The sequence below is a fragment of the Nansenia antarctica genome (genome assembly GCF_963989245.1).
Source record: "Nansenia antarctica genome assembly, chromosome: 1".
Lineage (NCBI taxonomy): Eukaryota > Metazoa > Chordata > Actinopteri > Argentiniformes > Microstomatidae > Nansenia > Nansenia antarctica.
In genome coordinates this window covers 73,401,194-73,423,331 of record NC_137674.1, presented here as the reverse complement: position 1 = coordinate 73,423,331, position 22,138 = coordinate 73,401,194, and the positions used below count along the sequence as shown (strand labels likewise).

The following is a 22,138-nucleotide window of genomic DNA, read 5'->3' as shown; positions in this document are numbered from 1 at the left end:
ATTGTATTGTCCGACCGACCGGAGAGAGACCATGCAGATCGTCTTGATTAACTCACTGGAGCAGCAGAATAACATCATTAGCCATTAAGCTCATGTCAGAACCCCACTGCGCCCATCTCCTCAGTATGACAAAACATTATCTCAATTGCCAAATCTCCTTTTACCTTTCTAATGAAGTGGGCAATGATGGCCCTGCCCAACCCATGCAGGGAAGTCACTATTCTGGTTCTGTGACTAATGGGTGGGGATGTGGAAATAGTATCTCTTTTAGGTTTCCATCTTCAAGAATTGCAATATTGTTTATTGAAACGGACTTATACATAGTAGCCTACATAGAACTATACTGCCATGCCATACTAATCCAGGTGTTTATCTAACAAATAGCCTGTTGAAAGCCTGTCTTGTGTGAAATCAATAAAAGATATGCTTCAACTTAATTACATTCTAATGTTGCTGGTAATTTAATCTATAAAGGATCAACTAGTTGCCATATACATTACCCTGCGTAAGTAATCAACGTGTATGCTTTTTTATTTTTGGACCCCCAAAAAAGAAAAAGGGTTTTAAATCAAACAAAATGGGTAGCAGACTTTTGGAGTGTAAAGCCAAAATAAGGAAAAGCACTTCACTGTCCCATTTTGTTCATTCAATGAGAGCTCAGGTGTGGTTTGTTTTTCATTACTTTATTGACCGTCTGCTGCATAGCTTCAACATGACAAACAACAAGGCGATCATAACAACCCTCTACACCAGGGGAGGCTGTAGACATCGGAGGATGGACTCATTGTAATGCATGGAATGGAATAACGATCAATACTATTCCTCAATCCATTCCATGCATTACAATGAGCCTGTCCTCCGATGTCTACCTCCCCCAGCCTCCCCTGCTCTACATGTTTAGGCAACAGAAATACGACAGTCAGACTAAGGCTGCAAACAGAAATCCAACTGAAAGACAATCTCTTGGCACAAAGACTGCATGCACTCTTTACAGAGAAAAACTAAAACGACAGTTGACACTTTTATGTTGTCTACTATACATGTATTTAAAGCAAGGCATTTTGTCCTCAGAGTTTTAATAATCAAGTTCAAGAACCATAAATTAAAGAAGTAATGTTACGGTACGATACAATACATTGTTATGAAATGTATAATAATAATAATAATAATATATTGTAAAAAGGAACCAGTCCTGCCCCAGGTTCTTTTGGATGCAGTGAAAAAACACAGCCATGTTATGGATCGGCACCATGCCAGGTACATTCTGCAGGTTCTAGGTAGAATTATGAACAATGCTGCTTTTGACAAAATACTGCATAGCAATCGTGAATTTGTGACATAACATGACAGCATTTTATTTTTTAAAAAACAAATCATAAAAGGCATTCTGATTTCGTGCAAGAAACAACATGTTGAAAATAAGAGGTACTCAACATGCAAAAGATAAGTCAAAATAATGTTAAATATTAATCCTTAATTCAACTTTTCGGAAACATTACACACTTTATTCCTGAACTCCTCCTTTCCTTTTAAAGCAGCATAGGGTATCACTGACCAACATAAGCGTCCAAAAAAACATAAATAATATAAAATACTTGGTTTAAGGCACCAACGTAACAAAATCTAACATGGAAAAATACTCAAACTTAGAGAGCTCTTAATACAGTTCACATTCAACCAACATGTCTTTACAAATATGTCATAGATCAAGCATGACTGCGGAGGTTGTGCAAATGAGGTAACTTGGGTAACAAGTAGTGTAATAACACCAACCACTATGACCAATACAGTAACATTTACAGTAGATTGTTCAAGAGAAGTTTCACAAGATGTTATATTGATACAAAAATGCACTATTCAGTCAGCTGATGTTGTTCAGTGGGGCTTAATGTGGTCAGGATCAGGCGGAGAACATACACAATCACAATCTACTCACAGTGACAAGAGAGTAACTGAACCTAAAACGTTTGTACATTATTGTACCGCTGTATTCATTACAGCTAGCTTATTAATAAATCAAAGACGATGACAGTCTAGTCTGCGAGCTAACTGGACTCATAGTGACCCGGCTTGGGGGGAAGAGAGTCGTCCTCAGATAAAAAGGTGCCCTTCACGATCACTGTCTGAACAATGGGGGTGAGGCAGCCGGCAGAATTTCTCTGAGCAATCCACAAACTAATTTGTGCCACATTAAAACTGCCTGAAGCAATTCCATGGCAATAGGGTTGGCGAAAGGCTCTCAAGGTATAGCCTTCACTATCTCACGGCAAACAAGACAGCTAGCAGTAGTAGTGCTTTAACGTTGAAATGTTGGAGGAAACTGGCTTTTCAGACAACATAAAGGCTATTAAAGAAGTCATATGTTTTTGTTGTGCAAATAAACATGTAAACGGGGCTGATAAATCATGTCCATTAATTAATAAAGTGCTGCTGAGCTATCAGGGGAGACAACTGGGAATGGTACCCCTTTGGAATGTTCTTAGACTCACTAAAGTCCCACTTCACCTAAACCACCTAGATGACTGCAGAGATGAAGCGGAGGCCAGGGCCTCCCAGGGAGAGGCAGAAAACACCGGAAATCCATCTGCAGGGCTTGAGGACAACCGTCCTTGCAGGGGAGGGGCCCCCTTCAGCTGTTGGGTTTCTCCGCGTGCTGGAAGAGGGCGAACAGCTCCTCGCACGTCTGCGTCTCCACCGAGCTGAAGTGAGACTCCATGTTCCACGCCATGTCGGCCGACAGGAAGTCGTCCATGACCGTCTGGGTCTCGTTGCTGGTCAGGAAGAGGTGGCCGAGTCCGTCCGAGGCGCTGCTGGTGATGGTCTGCGTCTCGGCGCTGCTGCTCAGGAGCCTCGCCTGGTCGCCGTGGGAGATGGCGAGCGGGGTGTGGGGGGGGGGCAGCGGCGGCGAGGAAGAGCGGAGGTCCGTCTGAGTCTCGGTGTCCGAGGACTCGGTGCTCATGGAGAAGCTGGACTGGTGCAGGATGCTGCTCAGGGGCATGTGGCCGCCGGCCGCACTCAAAAGGATGTTGAGGTCCGTCTGGGTCTGGGTGTCGAACATCTCCAGCTCCAGGTCGTTGGGGCCCTGGGCCCGGCCCGCCCCCTCGCCCCCCTGGCTCAGACCCTCTAGGAGGAAGAAGTCCGTCTGCGTCTGGATGTCCAGGGACTCTAGGGGCGTGTCGGCGCCGAGCCCGGCCAGCTCGCTCTCCTCGGTCTGCGTGTGGATGTGAGCCGCGTTCAGGAACTCCTCAAAGTCGAAGTCGATGCCGGCGTGCTGCTCCTGGCCCGGACCCAGGCCCGGCACGCAGCCCGACGAGCTGTCCGTCAACGCCTGGTGATCACCCGACAGAGAGTGACCCGTCATGCTGTCGGACAGGATGTTCTCCAGGTCGTTGAACAGGGCCATGGTCTGGGTCTGGTTGTCCGCCACACCGCTCGAGTGGAGCTCGTCCGTCTGCACGCTGAAACACATCCCGGCCCCCGGCGACCTCTCGTTGTCGCCGTAGAGACCGTCGTTGTCGGCGACGGCGAGCGAGTCCTCTGCGGAGCGGTGGGCCCTGAAGGGTCCGTCCGCCAGGCCGGTCTGCGTGGACACGCTCAGCGAGTCACCCTCACCGAACAAGTCGGAGCACATGATGGGCTGGTCCATTTGGACCCGGTCCTCCAGCCTGCCGCCCGGGGGCCGGCTGGTCTGGGTCTGCCTGGTGATGTAGGGGGAGGAGGAGGAGGAGGAGGGGAGGAAGCAGGGCAACTGGCCGAGGGCGTGGGTTTCTGTCTGAGCCCCGATGGTGGAGGTGGAAGTGGCTTTGGCTTTGGAGGAAGGGAACGTCTGGGTCTCCACGCTGACCGGCAGCAGGACCTGGGCGCTCACGCTGATGTCTGTCTGGGCTCCGGACGACACCGACGACTCGCCTACGGAGCACACGCCCATCCCCATCCCCACCCCCACCCCCGCCCCCACCATAGGCACCCTGGACAGGTAGGAGATGTCCGTCTGGATGTTGGTGGAGGTGCTCCTCCCTCTGTGGCCTCCCAGAGCGCTGGCGGGGTCGTCGGCGGAGCCCGCGGGCTCCAGACAGACCTGCACCCCCGTGCTGATGGGGCCCAGGCTGGAGCGGGAGGCGGGCATGCTGTCTCTGAAGCCCAGGGTCTTGGCGTCCAGGTGGGGCACCATGGCTCCCATGGACTGGGGCAGGAGGTGGAGCGTGCTGAAGGAGCCGTGGCTGTCCACCGCCAGCACCACGGACCGCAGGGCCCCACTCTCCGTGGAGGGGAGCAGGACGGGCAGGTGGGCGAGCTGCATCAGAGGGACGTTCACCAGGGCCATCTTTGGCTTGGGGAGGAGGAGCTTCTGGAGGTGTTTGATGGGAGGGTTGTGGGTCTGTTTGACGTTCGAGTCTGGAGCGTGGCAGAACCTGTCCGACTGTAGGGACCCCTCCGAGAGCTCCCCGTCGGTACTTATGATCCGGTACGTCGACTCGTTGGGTTTGACCTTCGCCGCGCCGCTGATCAGTTTATCCATCTTTCGCTTTTTCACCGGCGGGTACCTGAGACACAGGACACAGGACAGCCATATATAAAGCAGCTAGCGAGCAGGCACATTAGCAAACCTTAACAGATGCCAATTTCAGTGTGATTCATGCATGTTTTCCAGCTGCATCCCATGGACGTCTGTCACTTTGGTGTGTGGTGTACCTGTGTTCTGTTGGGACCTCGTGGCCGGTCCTGTAGATATGGGACAGCAGCGCCGCCCTGCTAGCGTAAGGGCAGCCACACGTGCAGCGGTAGGTCTTCCCACAGTCCTCTATGTGCCGCCGCAGGTCCCACTCTGTGCTGTAGCCGTTTTGGCACTTGGAGCACTTGTGCTTCTTCTCCGCGTGCATCTTCATAAAGTGCTGTCAAACAGCAGATAAAAGGACACAATTGTAGCATATGAGATGGAGACACACCCGTCATGCATGTGGGGGCGGTGGTAGCCTAGAGGTTAGAGAGGGCCGACTAGCAATCGGAAGGTTGAGGCCTCAGGAGGGAGCTGCGTGTGTCCTTGAGCAAGGCACTTAACCGCTAATTGCTCCAGGGGCGCCGACTACGGCTGACAAAAATACCAAATTCGAAGTTGATTGCCTGGCAGTAAATCAGTGAGAAAATGAACAATAGCAAGAGCATTGAATGTGCTCTAAATAGATTTTCCTTAAAAAAGGCCTGAGATCATCATTATTTTTCCTCATACAGTGAGTCCTCGGGGGGAGATCCAAATGGAGAACTCCCTGGAAAATAACGGGTGGGAAACCCAGGGAGAACACTGTGTGTGTTTTTTCCGCTCATTAAACGAGCCCCGTGAGTCTGACTGTTTGTTTAAGCCATGCTGACGTGATGCGGGGGCTGTCTGCGGTACCTGTTTCACCAGTGAGAACTGGGAGAAGGGTCTGCTAGGGCCTCTGGGACAGCCCTCGATGGGACAACAGTACAGCTTCTGGGACCCCTTCATGTCCTTCCTGACGGTGGGGTTCACGAGACCGTCCTGCAACGGAGACGAAGAGAGAGAGGGGAGGACGTATTCACTTATGGTCAGACATGTGATAACGATGACACAAAGATATGGTTTTCACTGTACAAAATTGAGCTTTGAGCACATTTCCCTTTCAAAAAGGTTACCAGGTCGTCCCTGAGATGACCGGGAGGTGCGAGCGCGATTCATCCGCACAACTCAAAGACTGTGTTAGCCTGCTGAGCTAAAGGCATCGATCCTATGAGCCTTCAGGTCCCCGAACAAGCCTAGTCCGACAACCTCCCCAACATTAACAGGATTAATCTTATTCTCGGAGCAGCATGTTGACGATTAGTGATAGTCATGCTTTCCCAAATTGAAGGAAATTACCATCTGTAGTACAGTATTAAATAACACAAACACACACATGAACACGAATCCAAAATGCCGGCGCAAATCGAGAGAGTCTCATTGGGGGAAAACAGACGTTATGTAACAGCCAGTCTAGTATGAGAAAGGCCTATGTCTGACTCTTAAAACGGGTTGAGGTGAAAGTAATTATCTTAACAGCACAGAGCTCGCTGGCTCTCTGGCGTGCTTCATCATCCCACTCCCGGCGGTCCCCGGACGGCGTTACTGAGGCAGCTGTCAGCACGTTGCGTTAAACCGATGGAACAGCACGATGCTTATGTAAGAGGACAACACTGAAACGGAGCTCGGTGTGCCTTACAGGGGGGGGGGTCACCTCGCCATGATAATCAGGAGCAGCATTGGAGGCATTACCACGGCCAGGGTCATCTACTGCCCCGTAGGAGGGAGATAACCACATCTGGTTCTCTCTAAGTATCTTATTATCAACATCATACGTGTATTTCAAAGGGTAGGAACACATTGCTCTCTCCGTCAATTGCTCTCTGCTACCTTGTCTGTCTGTCTGTTTGTCTGTCTGTGGTAGTGCCTGGCAGTAGACAGAACAAACAGAGTTGACAGTTGACAGCAGAGAAGCAGGTTAAGATTCAGCCTGCGTTTGTTCCTGGGCCAGACCACCATCCCTCTGAACTTCCCTGCCATGATACTCCATCATCATCTCCCCTCCCTGCAGACAGACACAGAGCAGTCAGTCATACAGGCAGTGCAGTTCTGGCTTTTTAATTTTTTGATTTTTTTTTAATCTCACATCATGCAGTGTAGGCGGAGTTGGCTAGGCAGGGGCATGACAGATTGGGGAATCTGACTGATAATATTGCGGGGTCATGCGGTGAGTGTTCGAATCTGGCGTAAACACAGCCATGCGTGTAACATAACCCCAAATAATATCTAGTTCTGCCTCCATTAATAATGCAAAGTATAGCCTATTGTGTAAGCAACTGAGACTGAGTAAGGCTTTGCTTTCCTGTCCTGTCCTGCTGGCTGGGGTAGCATTACCCCTACTGTCAGCATTTTAACGCACCCATGGACATCTAAGACCACGCACACTCGACACCATTTTGTTCAAAGATTGACATTATGTTCTCTTCATGCATTTGTCTCCTCCGTCTCTCCATCTCTCTCTCTCTCTCTCTTCTGCATTCTACCTTGTGGGTCAGTTCAGTACTTGACAGTTCAGAATGGTAAGCAGTCTTAGCTGGGATCACAGGCAGGAGCTGCTGGAGTGCTTACAGTATGAGAGTTTAAGCTAATTCAAATTCAGACGTTCACCTTTTAAACAAAGACCGTAGTCTGTAGCGAGACAAAAGACAAGCTATCCCAGCGGAGAAAAGCATTCATTTGAGGGAGACTGGAATCACTAGGCCTCCCACGGCACGGGTTGTGGAAACTAGGCTAGTACACATGCATTTTGGATAGAATGGAACCTTTGTAGATGGAGGATGAACGCTTCATGTTCTCCAGAGACAGAATCAGCCTGATGACTTTGTTGAGGTGACTGTTGAATGACTTGTGTGTGTGAGCATGACTTTGATTTGGACTACATGAAACTCATGAATGGTAGCTGATTACTGACACCATAATCCACAAATCATATCATGTCCACACATATAGGCCTATAATTAAAACAATATTGAATTGTAAAAAAAAACTAAACATTAAATCAAAGTGACAGCAACATGTTGGCCAACAACACTATTGTCATATACCATACCAATGGAAATTGAAGCATATGATATTGTTGCCATAATTTGTCAGACTAGTCAACTTGGAGGACATTATAAGACATTCATTGAGCTCTCTGATGACTTGCATTTCCCAAGCGTTTGCCTTAAACTAGGGTCAGCAGCATACTGACGTCAGACAGGTACACAGTGTTCAGTTCAGTTCATAAACGAGGCAGTGAAGGTTGGCTTCATTTAGACACCAGCAGCGAGCCACTACCTTTATTCTGTGTGACTTCACCAGATGCATGTTCAAGGCCGGCGTGTTGGGGAGGATCTTGCCACATCCCTCCACCGTACAGAGGATGTTGGTCCGCACCTCCTTGGTCAGCTCCGTGACCGACGGCCTGATGATCTCCCGCGGCTGGGAGAGGAGGGCTTCTTCTTCTTCGCTGCGTTTAGGATTGCCGATAGAAGCGTCATCGTTGCAATATGCTTTCCCCGAAGCAGAGGCAGCCATGTTTCTGTTGACAACTGGTAGACGAGCGCTGCCCACCGCCTCAGCTACTCCTGCTGCACAACGAGCTGCACGACGAGATACAGCAGAGGCACACACATACGAGGGACGCAGCGTCCACTTCCGGGAGCCCTTTCTTAGCAACAGGCCCCTCCCACTCCAGCGTGAGTCTGCGTGAGTCTGCGTCAGTGCGTTTGGCATCTTCTTCTTAACACATTCATGTTTTTAGGAATTATGGTTTCTTTGTACAGAGACAATTATGACTATTGAATAACGTGAAAAGTGTTAATATTTTATTTGGCTATTTCTTTAAGAACATACATTTGCATTGGCAAATAACAATAACAATAATAATAATAATAATAATAAAATGCTTTTAAATGTAGATGACCCCAATTACCCCAAACAGATATCTCCAAAGTAGTGTCTACCATACAATAGTGACTATTGAAATTAAATCAAGCTTTTGTATAGCAGACAGACAGACTTTTTTGTAGTCTCCCCAGTTCTGAACTGGAGATCGGCATCATTAAATATAGATAAAATAATATACAAAGTGTACAAATACAAAATAACATACAAAATCCAATAACCCAGGGTATTGTGGTCACTACAAATATGACTGGGTTGGAAATAACCAGCGCTGTCTATTAAAATCATGACAGAACATATTAATAAATCATATCACTAAAAAATATGGAACACAATATCAGATGATATCAGATCTCTAGGTGGTCAGATGTTTTAATGTTGGGCTTGTGAGGGGCCACTAGAGTCTGTGATGACAAAGTGGTTCCTTCCTTTCTGGGTGATGGAGGACAGCAGGCTGCTGACTGGGGCGGAGGCTATCCCTGTCAAACACAAACACAAGCCGTTACTGAAAAGCAGACCCAGAAACCACACAGCCTCCTGGATGAGGGGACACAAAATAACACAGCACAGTCTCCCAACTACAGGAGAATAATAATGAAAGAAGCGATGAATGTCAGTCGTGGTATCTCTGCCGCCTTGTGGCCACAGATGGCGTTGAAGAGAATAAACTCTACAACCGACATGTCATTTGAACATATGAATGGCTTTAACTAACACTTGGTAGTGTACAATGTAGCTAGTTTTAACCATTGGTGCCACTGTACCAGCTCTGACTATAGGATGTTGTGTTTTCCCATTTGAAGATATGAAAGAGCTGTATGTTCTACCTGAAGACACAGCGTGGCTGAGTGACTCCAGGAGGTTTGTGCTGGAAAACTTCACCATGGCTCTGAAGGGCTCATCCCTGTCTGTCATGACCTGGTTAGTGGTGTCTCTGAACTTGGTCTCCAACTGAGGAGAGAGCAGAACATGTGATTGTTACTACAAGTCACACAGCACAGCAGGCATACGCATGGTCTCTTCATTTGATCAGCAGGGCCCAGTTGTTCAAAACGTTTAATCTGGATCAGGATGATCTTGATTCTTTTTCCCTGATCCAAGATCAGATCTATCTGGCAGATGTTGTGTCGTATAGGGGGAAATCAGCCAGCACGATCTGATCCTGGATCAGAGAAAAATAATCGGGATCATTTTGATCCAGATTAAAGGTTTTGAACAACCGGGCCCTGGTCTGACAGGCAGGTCTAACAGCAGTATATCTAGCTGTTTCAGACAGAGCAGCGGTCTTTTGTGAATCAATGCCACAATGAATGCCACAATCCCGGGTATTCAACCCTCGTACCTTGTAGACAGCGGTTTGCAGTTTAGGCAGCGGCCCGTCGCCGAAGGCTTCGCAGGCCATCTGACACCTGTTTGTTGCATTCTCAACATGTTCATTCTCTATACCAGGGTCTACAAACAGAAAACAGAATGTGATTGAAACAAACCACATCGAAAACAACTTTTGCCGCAGACTAAAATGAAGTCTACAAATATCTGAGTCATACTTTAACGGTTGTGCTGCATTTCACAATTGGCTTTGTTTTTTTTAGCCACGATTTCTAATGTACACATTCTAACTGTATGCCTTAATGATCACAACATACGTGTAGGGGGTGAGGTCTTCTCTTGAAGAGGATCTGAGTACTTGGTTGGAAACACCTATGAATGAAGGAACAGATAATACATACCATAAAAGCCTCTTCAGTCAGTAATTACTTAACCATGGAAAACCAGCAGTAAGCGTCTTTGAATGGGGTGGGCGTAGGGGGCCCACTTATGATGCATCAGACATGGTGTGAGTTTGCTGTACCTGTTGGTACTGCCTCATCAGCAGGTCCTTGACAGCAGTGAGGTTGCGTCCGCTGAGGTGAGCGTCTTTTACAGAGCTGTACCTGGTGGCCAGGAGCAGGGCCTGCGGGACAGAGCAGTTCATGAAGAGGGGAGGGGGAGGGGGAGGGGGGGTGGGCCCCCATCCGATACACAACACACTGCGGGGGGTGGCATCGTAACAGGGGGGGGGGGGGGTAATTTGACCTCTTCTCACCTGGTTGAACAGAGGCCTGTGCTTTGCGGTTAGGTTGCAGACAAAGACGTAAGGAGTCTGGAGATGGTGGACGACGTAGGTGGGCTTCAGGTGGTTGGGTCCTGTGAAGTTGTCACCCCAGGCGATACGTATCCATATCCCCTCATCTGTGTGCTTCTTAATTTTGATAGAAACCTTGTATGGGAACACAAATGCAGTTTGATATTGAATGGGAGTTGGCACACATAGCCTACAGTACCACATAGGCCATTATACTGTACTATGTAGGCTAAACATACACTCAACAGTTATGTCTTTCTAGGAATGTGTGGATTGTCAGCGATGCTGATGAGCGAGCTTACTTTTTAAAGTTATTAAAAAAGCAGTCCCACTCATATTTTTCTTTTTAATGACAGACACAGTAGAGATTATGACAGGAAGGATGGGTGAGAGAGAGAGAAGGGATGACATGCAGGATATGTCCGCGGCTGGAATCGAACCGGGAACCCTGCAGTACATGGTCAGCGCTTAATCCACTACGCCACCTAAGCGCCCCTATGAGCGAGCTTACTTACATGGCTGACGACTTGGGAAAGGTGGGCTTTGAACTGCTCCTTGAACAGGGTCAGTTCTACGGAGGCTGCGTCGTCTGGGGGAGAGAAAGAGCACACACTGGTGGTGAATGGAACCGCCAATAGGACATTTTGAATTGTCAACTTCAAAAAGGAGTGTCTCGAATTTGTTCATGTGTTTATTCTGGGCTAGTCTCTACAAGTGTTAGGGAATTTTATTTACCCGCTGCATCAAGGAGCTGGAAGGCGTGCCACATCCCCATGTTAGGATTCTCAATGACATCTGAAAAGCATTGTCAGGACGTTGTGCATTACACCACATTCTGATGGATACGAGCATCACTGGAAAGATTGGTTATCATTACTGATGCACCGATGTACAAAGGTAAACACGTCGACAGCCCCCCACCCCACTGGTCACTGATCAATAGGTTCTCACTCACACAATTGAAAAGAAACATGTTCAATAACATTCACTATCACACCACCGTTCACTTACAGATCATCTCGAGTTCCGTGATATGTTTCACTGTCAAGCCGTTCACCTACGAAGGACAAAGCCATGAGTCAGAGACATGGGCGTCACCACCATATATTTGGGGGGGGACGTGTCCCCCCCACCTTTGAAACAAGGTCGTTTGGACCCCCCCACATTTGCCATCAAAAATATGTTGCATGACTGGTCAGCGTTATTTTCATTGCATCACAATCAAATCCGTTCCACTTTATGAGTAGGGGATTGCCCATATCCAGAAGTCCACTCCGCGTTTTACTTCTGTTTTTAACACGGCAGCAGCACATCAAAACATTCAGACTGAGGCAAGACGATATTTAGATCATCCACCAAGATGGATATAAGGAATTTTTTTTCTAAGAAGAGAAAAGTAAGTCAAAGTCATCCAAGTTTTCCCGTGAGTGGCCAAACAGCAACATTGCGTTCTCCCAAGGTCAAACACAGCCAGCTTTTCTGATAAGAATGTTAGCACCTTATGAGACATTCTCTGTATTAGCAATGGAATTAGCATAGCCTACTAGCAACCAAATACGAGCTAGATCAGCTATATGGCACTAGCAGTTTTGTTAGGCATTACTAGTGCGGTTAGACATGTTTAAATGCAGAACAGACACAGGCGAAATGTCATCAAAAGCACAGAATGGCGACAAACACCTCACAGTGCTTACCTGTCCTGTCATTATTGCATCTCCTGCCCGTGTTCATTGCCCTGAGCATTTGCACTATTTAATTTGGCCATTGCACCCACCCAAAGAATCAATTTTGCATCTGATTGCTTGAGCTAGGGTTAAAAAATAAGAAGAAAACACCTGTTCCATTTATTTTTCTATTTCTAAAATGCTTGTGATTGTATTTTTTGTATTGATGATTGTATTTCTATGTCAAATGTTCTATTAGAGAAAAACAATATGAACAAGTGCTCAATGCATCCCCATTTCTCCTGATATAGGTGGTTGAGACTTGAGAGTGAGAGTGAGTCAGAGGCAGGGGCAGCAGGCAGGGGCAGTGGAGACAGCTCTAATTCACTCTTTGATTTTTTGGGTTTGTTATAGTTGTATGTTCTGCAATGCACTGAAGAGGGCTAAGTTTGATTGTAATAGGCTCTGAGTAGCCTAGGTACATATTTTATGTTTCCTCATAACTTTTTATTCAATTTGTTGACTCAAAGTTACCTCATTCTTTTCTAATTCACTCTTTGATTCTTTTTGAATCTTCATATTTAATAAAGTACCTAAAAAGTGCCACGTGTCAGTGTCAGGCCTCTGTGAGTTAAACCAAAACATAATAGTAGTCAGTAATTGCAGACCATGCCAGCTCCAAGGAAAAACAAAGAAAGAGGGAGATTATTTTGGGTGTAAAACGCACCAGAATGCAGGAAATTGAATCTACTATTTAAAAAAATTCGGGGGGGGGGACCCCCAGACCCCCCGAAAAACAAGTGTCCCCCCCACATTCAAAAAGCTGCTGACGCCCATGGTCAGAGAGAGATTTTAAAATGCATGACCATTATAGCATGACTGTGCCAGCGAGCTAACGGTGAGCTGTGAGAGGAGGCATGTGTTATGTGCTGGGTACCTCACAGAGAGCCAGTAGGTTCTCCGTAAACAACGACTTGGGTTGTGTGAAGTCCAGCGTCTGCTGCTGCTCCCGGGACAGACGGGTCCACATGGGCAGGGTGGTCCTGAGCCTCTGAGAGGGGATCCGTCCTAGGATCCGACGTAGGAGCTGGGAGTCAGTCATGCTTAATGCTCTCTATAGAGACATGCAACTATACTAGACACCGCAACTACGTTTTACTGGCAACAGTGTCTAAAAACGTTTAAAACTATAAACACAGAGAGATGTTCTGTTTAAAACTGTAAACACAGAGAGATGTTCCGTTTAAAACTGTAAACACAGAGAGATGTTCTGTTTAGGTAGAAAACGCGATTTGGAATTAGACCCGCCTAACAGAGACATGAACGGACCAATCGGATTCATCGGCAGGGTTGCCAGATGGGATTGACCTTTTCCAGCCTAACCGCAGTCTAAAAACCGCTAAATCCACAAAAAACCCAGCCCAAAACCTATATTGTCAGAAAACCACTAATTCCTATTGGGCGGGTGCCCATCTTCTGCCCCTAAACTGTATGTCTGTTGCCAATGATGTTTGTAAAAAATAAATAAAAACCTGCACATTGTATGTAGCTACTAGAGTGTATGTTTTAACTTCACGCATTTTTTAATTTTTTTTTAATTTTTACAATTATTTTTTAACTTTCAGGCCTTGACATTTTGATACCGCCTAAATGGTATTTATCCAGCCCAACCGCCTTAATACTTTTTTTCCCGGCCCAGTGTGATCAAAAGTAGCCCATTCGGCGGTAACCCGCCCCACCTGGCAACCCTGGGGTCATCAGGGGTCAAGTGTGCAGTGTCGTAATTTCCTGTTCGTCTTCTTCTTCTGTTGGATTTAACGGCAGCTTGCATCGTTAACGTTGCACTGCTGCCATCTTCTGGATGTATCCACCTCCTACATTGTCCATTCCATGCTCGTGTTTAGTTCCGAGAGGCAATCTCTGTCTCACTATACGCATACCAGTACAAACGGACTCATATCAGTTAAAATAGTTTTAAAATGAATTCAAATCAGTTATGGTATTTTGTTCAGATTATACAGGAAGTACTTTCAAAGTTTTTTTTTATCTCTCTACGTAACTCTACGGTGGGCCTACAGCGCCGTCTACTGGACAGGCACTGATACTATCGATGTTCTATCGATGTACTATCGACAGTCAGAGAGCGACGCATCAACTGTTATCAATAATGACACTTCCAGATAAAACATGTATGGCTCAGAATAAATTAGGAGACGTACATACAGTTATCAACACCAGACCGTTCCTATAACTATATGTACGGAGCAAATGATGCAGTGGCAGTGAATAGGACCCGCCTTTTCTCTACCAAAAGCCCCACTGTGAATGGTGGGTGGGTCAGCAGGAGCGGGTAGTGATTGGATACGGTATCCTCAGTCAGATGACCGCTCTGCTGTTACGAAGGGTGCATTTCCTCGCTTTATTACAGTTGTATTACTACAGTGTCACAGACAGTTACTTGTTAGAAATTCTCACAATCACTACTAGGCGGTCAGTTAAGGTTCATGGGATGTTTAGAGGTAGCCTCCAAATTGAAACCCATGTTTTAAAGAAGTGCAGCGAGATCTAGTCTAGTTGAATAACGTTGCGTTTGCCCTTCATGTGTGTCGCCGTTGCAGGAACACAGCTGTGTTGGTTGGACGGTCACCCCAAGTCATTCTGTCCAGGGAAGATATCTCAAATGATATCGCTATCAAACTGGTAAGTTTCTCTCTCTACAGCTTTGTGGGTGATTACTATCTACACAACTGTTTCTGGAATAAGTGTCCAGTCCACACGTGCTGCTGTCAATAACCCCTTTCACACATAAGAGCATTCCCAGTGAATGGACCTGGTAAGGGGGATGTGTGAACGCGATTTACAGGACATGTTGTTGTTATGTTATGTTTCTCTGTCATAACAATGTAACCATCTCTTTATTTGCCTTCTTTGCTGGAAGTACAAGTACATACATGTTGAATGCTTAATGACATTACAACCTGGCCAGTGGCCACACACATATTCTAGAAAGCTCTGTTTAATGCTAGTATGGTAAAATGGCATCATTCATCCAACCAGTAGCCCCTCTCTCCAGCATTAAGTGACTTGTTGTTTCCATAAGATTCATGATGAGAGGAGATAGGTGCTGATGAAAATAGCCTTGCCTCACCTGCCCTCTTACATTCACACGTGCATGTCACACAAACAGACAGACACACACACACACACACACACACACACACACACACACACACACACACACACACACACACACACACACACTTCTAAACTCACGTGTTTCACATCTCTCTCATTGCAGGTGACTGGTGAGTGTCCTCTGAAAACAAAAAACAAAAAAACAGGAGTAACATGAGTACCCAGGAAGGAGAGGGATTTGGAGGCATTAGTATCCTCAGTACTGAAACCCAGCCCAAAGTGGTATCTGTCCTTACATGCACCCAGCAGTAACGATACCGCCTACTTTCAAATCAATATTTAGCTAGACAAACACCTTTTGTAGTTACAAGCAGGGTAGAGTGTTTTTCCTTTATTTTGTGTGTGTCTTTCCAGTATTGTTGGAGTGGTAAGCCCTTAACTCAGAATGCACCCTGACCTGTCGCCCCACCTGCACACGGACGAGTGCAACGTACTGATAACACTTCTGAAACAGTGTCACACGGAGGTGAGATATGCTGCAAAACACCCAGAATAGTCCACACACACACACACACACACACACACACAGTAGTAACATAGGCTACACCGTGTGTTCACCCAACAACAACATGATGAGAAAAAAATGCCTCTCTACTAATTTGTTATGGACTTGAGATGATCATACTTTGTGTGTCATGTTTTGTGTCTTGGGTCATCCTCAGCACAATGTCATGAGGTTCTTTGGCACGTGTAATGATATGGACCGGGCCATGCGTGACTGTATGAAGAAAGAGGTGAGGACTACTCGAGATTTGATTTTTTTTTTCCCGATTGAACGATTTTGTGAGTGATGGGGGCTGGCTGACACATGCCACAAGCTTATACGAAATATGTGACAGGGTCTGGTTGAAAAGTCCTCAAGTAGGGCAAGGTCATTTTCCCGTTTTTTCTAGATTCTGAAAGTGCAGATTGTAAGCTTTCAAATGATGTGTCATACATTGAAATGTGTACATGTGTAAACAAAAAATAGTTGAAGATGTCCTTATTTGCATGTTGGTACACCTCAAACCAAACACCGGAGAACATTGCTCTGAATCAAAACGCACGCAAAACAGCTGCTAATAACTAGTGGGTAAAAAGGTACATCACTATTAACATCTTACTGCATGTGTAGCACATCACAACACGCTGATAGAACATCAACATGCTAAAAACACATAACGATACATAATTAGATGATCACACAGTCCTTGCTTTTGAACACGTCCTAAAACGTACGTTTGTTTACAAGCCTATGGCAAACGAGACAGTGATTCTTGTATTCAGTGATCCTAAAACTGTTGTTTATATCGAGCAACACACAAAACAAAAAAGCTTTTTGCGCAAATTGAGAATTGCCATTGACATTCAGACCTTTTCACCAGACCGTATCACATATCGTTAGCCTCATAGCATAAAAGTCATGCTTCACTTGCGGTCAGCTGAGCCATCTTTGTATGTAGTGTCAAAAATGCCTATGTCAAAGAGATTACTTAGGCAGATAGTGTTTTTGGAATGTAACAAGCATTCTGATAGGCTGATGGCATCGGCAATAATGCCCAGTGAATCAGCAGCAGTGTTAGGAGAGTAGAGTGTTAGGCAGATATCTCAATTTGGCCAAAATATGACGTAGGCAATTATGCTATGAGGCTAACGATATGTGTTCCTGTGTGTTTCTCTGTCCGTTCAACAGAGACTAGCGAGGAGGGAGCGTAGTAAGCAGCACGCCAAAGAGATGAGGCAGAGGCTGAAAGACGGCCCCAAGGAGCAGTTCTGAGTGAGAGCACCAGCTGGACCCGTCCTCCAGCAGAGCAGACACCCAGGGGACAGGGGGACAGAGGTACCGGAGGACAGGGGACACTTACTGGAGCCCTGCCGTCCCACCGGGAGCCTCCAGTCCCCTGCTGTCTGTCTGGATGTCTTAGCAACAAGACGGTGTGTCCGTCTGTGTGTATTGGATATGGTGGATTGTCTTGGACAGTTATAGAGAATGAAGAGTCCTGTGATTTTCCATCCCTACACAGTTGTGGAGGTTCATTTGGAGGGTGGGGGGGGGGGGTTGAGGGGCTGTTTTGAGGACTGCACACCACCACTCCCCTGGGATCGTTAACTGTTAAAAATGATTGTTTTTGACGTTGACCCACGAACACTGGATTCCTTTTGGAATAAAGTGTAGGCTACAGAAAAAGGTTTATTCTCCTTCTCTTTTCTTTGTCATCTCCTTTATCTTTATTATCCATCACAATTTATTGTAGACTTGTATTACCGTGTAATATACATATTACCGTGTAAAAAAGTAATTCAACCAAAACAGATCTAAACCTGCCATGCCAAAGCCATTCTTAACCCAGGTTCCATTCATTCAGCCGGAACTATCCAGTGCATTTGTTATCACAGCAACTGAAGCCTTTTCAAAGCAAGCCATTATTACTCACCTGAGGGCTATTCTAAGCTGTGGTCGATTGTGGCCGGTCTAGCACATCAGTCAAACTGACAAGCCTGGACACCCACCCCCCCTCCGAAGAATGAGAAGAAGCATCTGGACTTCCCTCGGTCCAGCTGGGTGTAAACATCATTCATAGATTAGAGTCAACATCATTCATAGATTAGAGTCAACATCATTCCTTCAGATAGAACCATTCTCTCCAATGATCATCCTATTATTGTCATTAATTCCACTCATTGTCAATTAGGTATCCCATGCATCAACAGCGTTTTCGTTTCGAAAAAATCGTTGATGATGATTACTTCTGAATGACTCACACAGCGTGTGTTCCAGCTAGGGTTGAGGATCCCTGAATCGTGAATGAAGGCCACTCAGTAAATATGAAAAAAAAAACATACCGGTAGTCATTATCTTTGTGAGTAAGAAGAGAAATTAGTTTTGGAATTACTAGAGGGGATTTAGCGAACGTAATTCCCTCGGCGGTAGTTCATGTTATCTCTGTCATCTTCCTGGCAGGATGACTCAAGAGTTTTGGGATAAGGCTCCACAGTAATTTCTGGTAATCAGGGAGACTGAAAAAAGATAAATGCGGAAAGAGCTTAAACCCTGCCATAGAGGTGTCTATGCAGTGAGGGTCGTATGTGTAGTATCAAACCTGTTATGGTAGCACTAGCAAAAGAGTCAAGTGTGGCAGAACCCCAGAACAGACGGACACAAGAGGCAAACTAACAATAAAAGGATTTATTAAAATGATGGACAAAAGAATAAACCTACTCTAACGGGGCCTAAGTGGGGGGAATGTGTGGATGCCAGAGAACGGGATAATGTAAATGAGGTGTGAGTGGGACTGTACTCTATGTGTCTGGGTGTGAGTGTCTAGCGTGCAAAACTAGTGTGGTGTAGATATGTAGATGAGTGAAGTGTTGAAATATGTACGTGTACTAACCAGTCCAGAGCAGAGAGGGGGAATAGTCGGCAGGCAGGCAGACGGGGGGGGTTAGGCAGGAGGAGTAGGCGGCAGGCAGGCAGGGGGTTAGGCAGGAGGAGTAGGCGGCAGGCAGGCAGGGGCATAGGCAGGAGGGGTGGTCGTTAGGCAGGCAGGGACATAGGCAGGAGACGTAGTCGATAGGCAGGCAGGGGGTCTAGGCAGGGGGAGGCAGGTTCCTTTGGGGAGCGAGGATCAACAAAGAAAACAACTAAGGTTAGCAAAATAACAAACAAACAAAACTCTGAAGTGAAACTACTTGAACGAGAATAGACAACAGGGAGAGCCAAACTACTAACCACATGGGTCAAAATAATCAAGCGTCGGAGGAAGGTTTCTGGGGCTTCTTATAGGGCTGCCTCCTCCTGAGTTGATAGCTGGACCCAGCTGTCTCCACTTGAGCCTGATGAGGCTCAACGAGCGCCAACGAGGCAGGAGGGGGCGGAGCCGATGAGGGATTCACAACAAAACCAACGGATACATTCAGCACACTATACTCTATGTATTCAATCAATATCATTATTATGATTAATAATAATACAAATTATGCCTTGATAATATGTCTTGAAAACACACATTTAGTTTTGCAGTACATTGTTTTTTCAGAAACCATTTCTTGCAGTAGCCTATGTATAATAAACAAGTTATAGTTATACAATACAAACAGGCTCTAACAATATCTTCCTTGTGTCTGTATTTATTTATTTGACCTGTAAAGCACCTAGTTACGTGTTGGTGTATGAAATGATACATACTCTGAAAACAAACAGATATCTATTACTATAAAGCACAACAACAGCATGTTTGAATTAATGTCATAGTTTATTGGAAGCAGCTCACCCACGTTGTTCCCTCACAATGTATGGATACATCCTACAGACAAAAGAGATACTGTTCAACGTCTAATGCGGGGTACACACATAAGGAGTTTTTGGCCGGTTTTGGCACGATTTTTGGATGTCTGAAAACGACAGAAAACCAGAGAAAACGCCCGATTGTCAGATGGATCTTAACATTTTCCTATAACAAAATCCTGTGGTGTGAGGTGTGTTAAGAGTCAATTCTCTTCAATTGTGCAATCAACTCTCAACTCTCAACCTGCTCGGAAAATGGGCGTGGGGAACGACAGATTCCGGACTCTCTAGTCTCGTTGCCCAAGCCAGAAATCTCGCGTGAACCCATCCTTTTAATATTGCCTTTAAATTACAAAATAATTAAATTAAGATTATATAATGCTTAAAGCACTTTGAGCCGCAACGTTTGCAGGAAAAGCGCTATACAAATAAAGTTATTATTATCTAACGTAGTACCCTGACTGACCTGTACGAGACAACCATGTGCGACAGGGCAAATAAAGTGCAGAAAAACGAAAAGAAGAAGTCAGCTCGCTTCTTGATTGGCGAGCAGGGTTGCCAGATGGGAATGACATTTTCCACCCTAACCACAGTCTAAAACCGCTAATTCCACCAAACAATCTGGCAACCCTATGATTTCTGGTCGGAAGTATTGAACGCATTTCACATTTACGATTGCCGGTCACGCCCATTTTCCGAGCAGGTTGCCAGGAGAGTTGATTGCACAATTGAAGAGAAGTGACTCTTAACACACCTCACACCCCAGGATTTTGTTATAGGAAAATGTTAAGATCCATCTGATAACCGGGCGTTTTCTGTTGTTTTCAGACATCCGAAAATCGCTGAAATCGCAGAAATTCCTTATGTGTGTACCCCGCTTAAGGCACCCAGAGGTGTGATTTCAGAGTAAATGAAGGAGTAGAGAATGTTTTCTGTTTGGGAAAGCTTAGATGAGATGCATACATTATGGCGACATATAAAATGATATTCAAGGGTGAGTACAACAATAAAATGATATTCAAGGGTGAGTACAACAAATTAAATGCTGTATGAGTATCAATTATAGTTCATATACTTCAAATCATTATTCAGAACACAAGGTTGCTGTTGTTGGGTTCAGAACATTAGCCCTAGTAGAGGGACGGACAAAACAAACCATTGATATATTAATATACTGTACATTTTATTTCTCAAATGAACCAATAAGAAAAAACACTAAGGTCAAATAAATTAGGGAAATTCAGGTAAAGATTTCCATCTTCATCTCATTCAGAATGGTTAAAGAAAAACACTATCAATTGTATTCAAGAGCTATGCTTGGATTTGTCAGAACAGTACTGTTACTATTAAACCTTGTTGTTAGCACTTAGCATTCCAAAAAAAGAAAGAAAAAGGAATCCTTAATGGAACTGTTACATGTTTCTGTAATAGTGTCAAAGAAAGCCATGTAGTAATTGCCACAAATAAATATACACAAAATTAATTTAAGTGCCTCTATGCCAGGGCAATAGTAGTCATGTGTGGTCGAGTATCATATCTTCACCTTTGCGCTAGGAGGCTAGCAAGCTAAACAGGGGCCATTGTACAGTGACTAATACTATTGTTTTAACGGGATGTACTGTCACCTTAAAACTGTATCATATAATAATCATCAGTGATTACGTTTTGTGGGAGGAGAGGATATTCTAATGTATCCAAATCAAATGACAGTATATGCCATCCCAAAAACATACCGTCAACAAAAACATCTTCAAATGAAATAAAAGTCGGCATCAAATCCATGCTGAAGCATAAAGGACACAGGAGATGATTCCATCCTATGACAACGGTTATACAGGATGACATGTTGACAATAACATCATTTCACCTAACCATGCGACCCTGTATGCTCGCAAATAACGTAACGCTCAACGACAATGGGGTTTGTTATGATTTTAAAGTCACACATGTTAAAGGTGCATGCCCCATATGTGGTTGAGGGTTTCATGTTAGCACTAGAACAGCCATGGGTGGAGTAATTTGACCCTGTGAGTATTTCTTTTTAAAATATCTTTGCACTCTCCTTTCATGACATTTCCTAGATATGTGCGTTCTACCACCCAGTATCCTTACATTTTCAAAATCACATCAGGATAAGCTAGTATAAAGCTATTTTGCAGTTTTTCTGTGTAGGAGGCAGGCTCATTTACAAGACGGTCAACTAGTGGTCATTGTGTGTAAATAGCAGCTTACCATTGTAAAGACTGTGGCTTTATATAGTAGGTAAAAAAGGCACAGCTGTTCTAGTGTTAACGGGGGCTTGAGAAAGACGTGGACAGTAGCAGGGAGGTGAGGGTTAGGGTTAGGTGCCTCTGGCAGAAGTGGACATTATGGCACTGCCACCCCAAGGGGGAATCGAGCACTAACTTTAAATAAATACAAAAATA

General features: G+C 45.4%; 3 protein-coding genes across 7 annotated transcripts; 1 reads left to right on the top strand and 2 right to left on the bottom strand.

Annotated features, from left to right (window-relative positions):
• Positions 1–2,629: 2,629 nt before the first annotated feature.
• On the bottom strand, positions 2,630–8,095 carry atmin (ATM interactor; the record flags this gene model as incomplete). The annotated part of the gene is made up of 4 exons (XM_080550340.1): positions 2,630–4,544; positions 4,693–4,892; positions 5,393–5,518; positions 7,856–8,095. The coding sequence occupies 4 exons, from the start codon at positions 8,093–8,095 to the stop codon at positions 2,630–2,632; spliced, it is 2,481 nt and encodes an 826-aa protein (XP_080406466.1).
• A 741-nt stretch (positions 8,096–8,836) lies between these two features.
• Positions 8,837–13,355, bottom strand: cenpn (centromere protein N; the record flags this gene model as incomplete). Its single annotated transcript, XM_080525964.1, has 10 exons — positions 8,837–8,943; positions 9,292–9,415; positions 9,807–9,916; positions 10,111–10,165; positions 10,317–10,418; positions 10,551–10,724; positions 11,105–11,178; positions 11,325–11,384; positions 11,601–11,646; positions 13,191–13,355. 10 exons carry the CDS (start codon positions 13,353–13,355, stop codon positions 8,837–8,839), a joined length of 1,017 nt encoding a protein of 338 aa, XP_080382090.1.
• Positions 13,356–14,595: 1,240 nt separating this feature from the next.
• cmc2 (C-x(9)-C motif containing 2) lies at positions 14,596–17,456 on the top strand. Of its 5 annotated transcripts, none has more exons than XM_080543872.1 (5): positions 14,596–14,657; positions 14,872–14,953; positions 15,552–15,914; positions 16,111–16,182; positions 17,121–17,456. In XM_080543872.1, exons 3-5 carry the CDS (start codon positions 15,834–15,836, stop codon positions 17,202–17,204), a joined length of 237 nt encoding a protein of 78 aa, XP_080399998.1. In that variant the 5' UTR covers positions 14,596–14,657; positions 14,872–14,953; positions 15,552–15,833; the 3' UTR covers positions 17,205–17,456. The 5 variants fall into 5 exon arrangements, with proteins under 5 accessions (XP_080399998.1, XP_080399999.1, XP_080399996.1 ...); XM_080543873.1 differs by having other exon boundaries at positions 14,652–14,743; XM_080543874.1 differs by lacking the exon at positions 14,596–14,657 and adding an exon at positions 14,718–14,772 and having other exon boundaries at positions 15,803–15,914.
• Positions 17,457–22,138: the final 4,682 nt, after the last annotated feature.